This window comes from Carettochelys insculpta, chromosome 8 (genome assembly GCF_033958435.1).
Source record: "Carettochelys insculpta isolate YL-2023 chromosome 8, ASM3395843v1, whole genome shotgun sequence".
Taxonomy (NCBI): Eukaryota; Metazoa; Chordata; order Testudines; family Carettochelyidae; genus Carettochelys; species Carettochelys insculpta.
Window position 1 is genome coordinate 31,613,460 of NC_134144.1, and position 8,378 is coordinate 31,621,837.

Sequence of the window (8,378 nt, forward strand, 5' to 3'; positions counted from 1 at the left end):
CTGTCAGGCAGTAACTTTTCTGGGCAATTATTGGGAGATCACTTTAAGCCCTGTCTCTAACCCTGCACACCGTGCTTCACATTTTATTCCAGAGTAACTGCATAGTTGAAGCACTTCACAGTAAATTTGCTTCATGCACTAGAAAAATCAATTACAAAACAAAAAAGCACTCATATAGCACTTTAAAGACTAACAAAATAAATTATTAGATGCTGAGCTTTTGGCAGGGGGAACAGACCTACTTCTTATGAGCTGGAAATTCTGATGAAAGTAAACTGGCATGACAAAAATACAGCAAAGAAAAAAATGAAATGAAAACTGACACCCCATATCTCCCCAACCTGTATTTGGGATAGGTAGATAGGGTCGCCCTACTGGTAGATAATTAAGTTTTATGAATGCCTGGAGGAGAGCATGTCAGTAAGTGTAGCAGTCAGTGCGTTTCCAGTAGAGAGTGGTATTGATTTGTCTATCGGTGATTTGGTGTCCAGGAAATGGAGCTCTTGTGTGGAGTGGTCTAGGCTGAGCTTGACAGCGGGGTGCAGGTTCTTAAAATCTCCATGGAATTCTTCAAGAGTCTTCCCCCTCCTTCCCACCCTTCGCTCCGCTTTCTTTTTTATGTAGCTGATTTGTCAGTTTTTATTTCATTTCTTTTTCTAGCTCTCTGCTATATTTTCATCATGCCAGCTTACTTTCATCAGAATTTCCAGAAGTGGGTCAATTCCATGGAAGCTCATCACCTAATCAATTATTTTGTTAGTCTTCACAATGCTACATGACAGCTCTTCTGTTTTATGAAGCTACAGACTAACACAACTACCTCTGTGACAAATCAATTAGTTACTTCTGGTCTGATTTGCAAAAATGCTGAGCATATGCATTTCTCTGACACTGCAGGTGCTGAGCGCATCTTAAAATCAGGCCATTGAACTTTAATTATCATGCAGGAACTCAATTAAAAAGCTACCAAGACTCACTTCAGTAGCGAACCAAGTCCCCATGGCTTGCAGGGGATTCATATTAACCTACAATTCTAAACAGTGTTTTGGGGCCATGTAAGCTGATTGCGGGTGAACATCTTGATTATTTGGTTTAAAAAAACAAGATTAACAGCAAAAACTCCATTTCATACCCACCCCAACATTTTTAAACATTCTACATGGCTATAAAATTAATGTTTGTTGTCTGCTCCGTCATTCTTCCTTCTCATCTTTTGTTTCACATGCAAACATGCACTTTACGTTCCATCACAGAAAGCAGACTGCCCAATTTGTTAGTAGAGGCCTCATATTAATTAAAAAGGCAGTACAAAGAGCAATACAGCAGTTACACTTTCTTTTATCTGAAATCTAGCATATCTGACTGACACGGGGCTCCAAATTTAGCTAGCGTGCTGTTTTGTCCCTTCTTCTCAAAGGCTCGTCTTTGGCTATACGGTATCACAGGCAGGGTACAAATGGTACTTCTCAAGCATTCATAGATAGTTCTAAAGAAAAGGTGTGAGTTCAAGTCTACATCTCTAGCAATCGTCCTGTGGTCTCCTATAGCTATGTCATTGGGGCCTGAATTCCCACTGACTTCAGATCAAGCCCTCTGTGAGGCTGCTGTTTTCAATGGCTGCGTCTGGACTACAAGCAGCTGCCGGCAGGTTGATGCAAAGGAGGGCTCACAAAATTGCAAAGTCGCTAATTTGCATATTCACATGCATAATTTGCATAATTGTGGGGCTAGCCCTGCCAGCAGAGGCTTCTGCTTGCAGGAAACAAACAGCATAGATCCGATTCTGCCAGCAAAACCCCCCTTTGTCAGCAGCCCTATATATTTTGAAAAAAAAATCAGGAATAAGGGGCTACTGACAAAGGGAGTTTTTGCTGGCAGAACCACGTCTACACTGCTTGCTTCCTGCCAGCAGCAGCCTCTGCTCGCAAGGCTATCTCACGTGAATACGCAAATTAGCTGTGTGAATAGGCAAATGAGTGGCTATTTGCAATTTCATAAGCCCTCCTTTGCATCACGCTGCCAGCAGCAGCTTGTACTCTAGAAGCAGCAAATGAGGCTAGGAAAGCAAACTATTTGTATGCTTTATTTAAGTTGGTTTACACATTCTTTATACTGAGTATGTGCAGATTATGTGAGCTTATATGAACTTCTAAACTCAGCTGAGTGGTGATACGACTCCAGCCATGGAAAGCACGTACGGATGCTGACACTTGGTGACGGCCATCATGGGTTGCTTACCTACATAACATAAAATCAAAGCTTCCCCATCACCAACAGAATCAGCTGCTCATTCGAGACTCAAGAATTCTGTTCAAATTTTATACATCTTGTCATTTAACTAACAGGCCTTCTTGCTCACAGACATCAGAAAGCAAGAGACTGATCCAGCTAATCCTTACCCTTCTGAGTAGAGCACACACTATCACTGGCATGATTTGCAGGGTAAGGACTACGGGAAGGCTAAACTGTCCAATTTTGCCAGCTTGCATATTACTGAGAGTCCGGTGTCAGGTGTTTTACTTAACAGTCCCAGCTGCTGGAGACAAATGATTATGTGGGACTCAGCTTTCATTTCAAGCAAAAACACAGGGTGAGATTTCTATGCTGAGCCTCTCAGGGAATGTCTTTATCTCCAGCAGCAGTCAAGGGTTAGTAGGGTGCACATAAAACACTCCTCAGATCTGTGAGCCACTGATGGTATGACTAAACTGCAAAAAGTTGTGTTCATACCCCAGGGTAGCTAACCTACTTTCTCTAATCCAGTGTGAAATAGAAGTAAAGGCACAGTAACCTGACTTTTATTCTGGTTAGTAGCTCAAGTTCAAACAGGCTTTTCTATAGGCTGTAACTTGCGCAGCATAGCCCAGGTGAAAGCCACGCGACTACATCTTCACTGCTGTTTTGACCAGTTACCTAATTCATGTTAAGAACATACCTTTTTTGTAGCATGGAAATACCTTAAGTGACTCAGCATGGAACTTACAGCTCCAGGAACAGGGGCTGATGTGGCTTACTTGCCCCATTTGGATCCTGGGCTGCCCCAAGGCCTAGAGAGTCTTTTAGTGGACTCTATGGGTTGCACTGCTACCTGGAATCTCCATAACATTGCATGCTGTGGTGCCCTGCTCCCAGCACATACCCTATACTTAGGGACTGTGAAATGGTCCCTGAGAAAAAGGCTTGTGGCAGCCTGTCCCAGTGCCTCCACTGGGAAACATTTCACCTGTCCACATACAGGGCTTTTGAGTCCCTTTACCCTGCTCCTTTGCGCAGTACAAAAAGGCTGGAATGGGGACGAGAATGTCAGCTTAAACTTTTAGCCCTCGTGACTGGTAAGAAGTTTGAAAATGTAACCCAACTGCATCCCGAATGCTGAAACCAAGACAACAAATAAAAAGAACCTAAAATATATTGGTTTAAAACGCCTTGATTTTAAGCTGCTCTCATGATATTTAAATGTCTGGGGTTCTCTATACTGGTGCAGCCACCAAGTTTATCCCAGACGTTGGCTCAGGAGTCTTATAAGTCTTAATTTGTTTTTCTCTCTTCCTTTGTATTTTTCTCAGTCTCTAGTGAAGGTGAATGTGAAACTGAAGCCCATGTTGGACTCTGTGGCAGTAAACAGGGGTAAATGGGAGGAGCTGCACCAGAAAACACTTCTCTCCCAGACAACACTCTCTTCCTCTTCATCCAGCTTTACTGTGTCTCTAAAGGACATACATTAAACCTGCAAGTGTCAGCCGGTGTTCTGATGACAGCTGTCTGCAAGGCATTCTTAAGCTCAGTCACGCATTTTTAAGAAATGCTTCCACAGACATGATTAAGTGATTGTATATAATTTTCCTGGCCAGGGTTTGACTTTTACATAGGAGTGCAGTTGGTCTGAACAGAAGTCTTGAGATAAGAGGATTCTGATAGCTGGAGTTACACTGGAGAAGCACAAGAAGCAGTCATTCAGTGCCACAACATTTCAGCTGCTGCTGTTAAAGAAACCAAAACACACACATGCCAGACTGCAGCCTGAAATAAAAGAACTTAGAGCTTAATAAAATTAATACAGAGCAGACTTGGAATGCACATTTATCTATACACATAAAAGGAGCTGCGGGAAAAGAGAATAGCGTGTTACTTTTTGTTGTTTTGCATCTTTTCAGTATTTGTTATGAAACAATTATGCCTGCTTTTGTAATGTTTCTCTTATTCTTCCTTCCTCTGTTAGGCTTGAGCATTCTGAAATGCTTGCTTCGTATTCTACTGAAGTATTTTTTTACAGCAAAGCTCCTTAGAGATTGATCAGGGCCTTTAGAATTGCCTGTCTTTGCTACGTTTAAAATCCAACTTTATGATCTTTAAAAATACCAACCTGTCCCAGTTCCCCTATGATATTCATATTAATAGCGTAGTGAATTGCTTTACAGGTGGAAATCTGTATAAAGACCAAAATTACTGCAGGAAAATTTGGGTTTGTTCTTTTAGAAATACTGTTTTAAAGCATTTGTTTTTAAGCTGCATTGTCCCCTATGGGAAGAACTAATAGCCTTTAATGAAAATAGGATAAAAAGAAAATGTACTGCTTTGTGCTAGAAAACCTGCATTGAAGAGTTTACTATGGATGTGTTGTGCTGATATAATTTCCAACTGATATAAATATTTTGACTGTTACCCATAAGACATGATGGGCGAATAGAGTACCATCACACTGAATGGTGACTCTCTTATTTCTTCTATCATCTCTTTTACCCTATTAAAACTAGCAGAAAGCAAATCCAAGGTCAGATATCTGATATACAAACTGTTATATATAAAATTATATTCAGTCAGACCAAGAATTCAAACATGGCTAGTTCTCAGTGACCAAGCTGGCACAAGAAAGTTGGCCTCTTCTGATTAGTACTGAAATCCTTGGCAAAAAATCACTGTAATCCACAATTTTAGACTGCTTGCTCTATTCCAAGCACATGAATACAAGAGGATGCATGATAGAATGCTTACACCATTAGGGATTCTTAAGCGTGAAATTGCCCCTTCAGGAAAAAAGCAAACTCCTATGGTCATCACTTAGTAGAGGTGCTCATAATGTCATTTTCAAGGTAGGAATGGCTACTGATGGGTAAAAAATGGCATAAGAAATAAAACCAGATTCTGATCTCTCTTAAATTGTCATCAAACCAGAATAATTCCTTTCACTTCTCTGGAGGTGCTCTGGATTGTCACTGCTGTAACCAAAATCAGAATTATCCATAGGACCAGATTTTACCAGGTGCTGAGTAACATCCTCTCCCATCTGGGCAGCTAAATAAGGTGGGTACAGAGCATTTTTGAAAATCTGACCATTACTATTTAATTCATCATTAAAAATATATCCAGGTATTAAAATGCTATGTTTCTCTTAAAATGTGCATTGATATTCAAATGCCTGAAGATTCCAGAACCACTGCAAGAAAATCTAATTATCTAAACCACTGAACCATGTCCTGTTTGCTCCAAAAGAGAAAGGTGTGGGGCGGCAGGGAATCTATGCTGTGCAGAGATGAATGCATGCACTGTGTGAGCTTGTTTCTGTTACCCTTCCACCTCCCTCACTCTTTCCCCAGTAATGAAAGAGCTGGGATAGTCTGCTGCAGACTGGTATAAAACTTATTTATATAATATGTGCTTTATGGGAAAAGCAGGCATTATGACTGAATTGGTACTGCTGGCTACTACAAGTAGCTTTCCTGAATTTTGACACTGCATATTGCTAAGTGCACCATAATTTATAGTACATATCCTACAGCTTCCTCCAAGAATGACTTTTCCCTCATTTCCTTTCCTTTTTACTGGCTTCAGTGCACTGTTGCCAATAGCAACAACCACTGGCAGTGATGGGAATGCAACAGCACTGCAACCTGACATACAGTTAAGGCCTTAACAATGTCAACCATCAATCAAATGGCTATTTGTAATTGCCTCCATCTATTTCTCCTATCTTGTGGTATCTTTTCTATTGTGACTCAAAATTCAGAGAATGCTGACTAATATGATGGTTCTAGTCCTCCACAACAAGCAAGCAAGCAAAAGTGCAGCAGGATCCTTATCAAATTCTGCTTTCACTTACACTGATGCAGTTCTGTAGAAATCAGTAAGCCTGTACAGGTGAAAGTGAAAACAGAATTTGATTATTTATATCTCAGTCTTACCACTAAAGTCTTGAGCCAAAAAAAAAGAAATCTTAGCACTAAAGTTTCCACAGTTTTAGCTCAAAACCCTGGCAACACATTTGTGGTTTTGTTTTTCAGGAAAGGGGGAGATTCTGTACAGAAAAACCTACAATATTTGTTCTCAACCTTAAGATGGTATGAAGAACCATTTTCATGCTGTCAGCTGCCTTAAAAAAGGTTTGGGTATTTTTGGTTGATTGGTACAAAAACAACTTTCCTAGAGAAACAAACTTTTTCCTGAATTTTGTTTTTGTAAGTCTCTTCTAGGAAAGAAGTGCAAGTGAGATCACTATGTAGACCAAGGGCCAAAATATGCAGTCCTGGCTTACCTTCCTGTGCCTCATAGGTGCAGAGATCCATCTGGGTTCCACTGCCCAAGTTAGAAGAAGAGATTTGAGGACTGGGGGGAAGAGGCTTGCAGGGAGTGTATATCCCTACCTCATGCAGCACTGAGCTGTTCTATAGGTACTACCTGTTTTGTACAACACAGGGAACCCATGTGGATCAGCAGGGATTTAGCAGGATGCAAGTGAGACATGGGACAATCAGCTGGTACCCAGAAGTTGTGGGGCAGCAGGGAAGAGAACTACTATAGCCTGATCCAGCTGTGGAGACACTCCACACACAGCTCAGTATCCATGCTGTGCAATGAGTCCTCACTCACTTGTCCCCATTGTCAATGGAAATTTTACTATGATTTGTCTGTAAGATATTTGTGACCCATACAAGGTACGAAGCACCCTTAATTCATGTTAAAGTCAGTGGAAGCCACGGGTGTTCAATTCCTCCCAGGAGGTGCTCAGTATTTAGCAGGATCTGGGCCCTGACCCACAACTATTTCCAAATTTTGAATGTGTTGATTACTAGGATTTGTGCCCATCAAGTAAAGAAATTATAAACAATAGCATAACTGAGCATATTCCATTTTAGCTCAGGTTTTCATTATCGCTGGAAAAGTAGCTGCATTTTCTTGGCTGATAACCTTCTTAACCTCTCTTACTTCTAGTGCACTGCATGTTTATGAACATGCCTCATTACCAACAAAGCCAATACAAGTATTAATAAAACACTTCTGAAAAGTGCAGCCAGCAGTGCCTAATATAATAAATAATTAGCAAGATTGAGACAGTTTATCACTAATACAAAACAAATGTTTCATTACATACTGCATATGTGAACTGGCCTTTAATAAAAGTAAGGAACTTCTAGGTGAATCTGCATATTTTGTGTATTTATTAAAATTTTAGGACTAACTTTAAGGTACAATGATTACATAAAACATCTGTTGATACAAAATTAACAGGAAGCACTTCCAGTACTCACAATGTCAGGAAACATGAAGAATGAAAATGATACTGGCTTTGCTCAAAGAATCTGGGGATTTTTATTAATATGTTAATATTATCTGAATTGGTTTTACCAGACAATGAACATAATGAGATGAGAATGAGCTAAAATGAGAGAGTCCAGAAGTTATCACCATTGATGTACCATTGTATTTAACAATTCCAAGATACATACTGTACGTTGTTTATTACCTTTCCTTTTCTGTTCTGTGTTATGAATCTTTTGGCTTTAATTTTAGCTTCTGGGCACGTTGGACATTGCATATTTCAACGCTATAAGAAATACTGTTGTAAACTGTCTATCAGTCTCTGTGTGTTTGTGTGAGAGACATTAACAGCCATGAACTGACATATACTTTTTTTCTACAGTAAATGGAGCATGTGTACTGTAAAAATGTGTGAGTTGGGACTGGAATAGGTCTTATTGCATCTGTTTCCTTTGTGTTTCCTATTGTAATTCCATTTCCCACATTGTTTTGCTTTAGATTTTGTCAAAGAGTTCTGATTCAACTTTTTTAAAATGCATGTTTCTGAAATGAACAACTTGGTTTTATTTGACTCACTAAAAATTAATAAATCACTTTAAAGCTAGCCTGTAATTTCACTTTTTCCAGTGAGGCCCACCTAATTCTCAGGACCTTATCTATTGATTACTCACTCACATAAAAGCTGCACCTACACTACAGCTCCCTTTCGAAAGGACGGCTTTCAAAACTAAACGCTGAACGACGGCCTTCCGAAAGGGAATGTCCACGCAGGCAAACAGGGACCGAAGGTTCAACCTGCCCTTTTGAGTGGCCCTCACAGCACTTTCAAAAGAGAGTGGCTGCAC

At 40.2% G+C, this 8,378-nt stretch overlaps 1 protein-coding gene across 4 annotated transcripts in view; it reads left to right on the top strand.

Annotated features, from left to right (window-relative positions):
• PDE11A (phosphodiesterase 11A) overlaps nucleotides 1–8,137 on the top strand; it is a 245,113-nt gene extending 236,976 nt beyond the window's left edge. For all 4 annotated transcript variants that reach the window (XM_075000771.1, XM_075000768.1, XM_075000770.1 and 1 more), the window contains one exon: nucleotides 3,567–8,137. In XM_075000771.1, coding sequence (XP_074856872.1) covers nucleotides 3,567–3,725 — 159 coding nt within the window. In that variant the 3' untranslated portion in view covers nucleotides 3,726–8,137. The remainder of the gene's footprint in view (nucleotides 1–3,566) is intronic.
• Nucleotides 8,138–8,378: the final 241 nt, after the last annotated feature.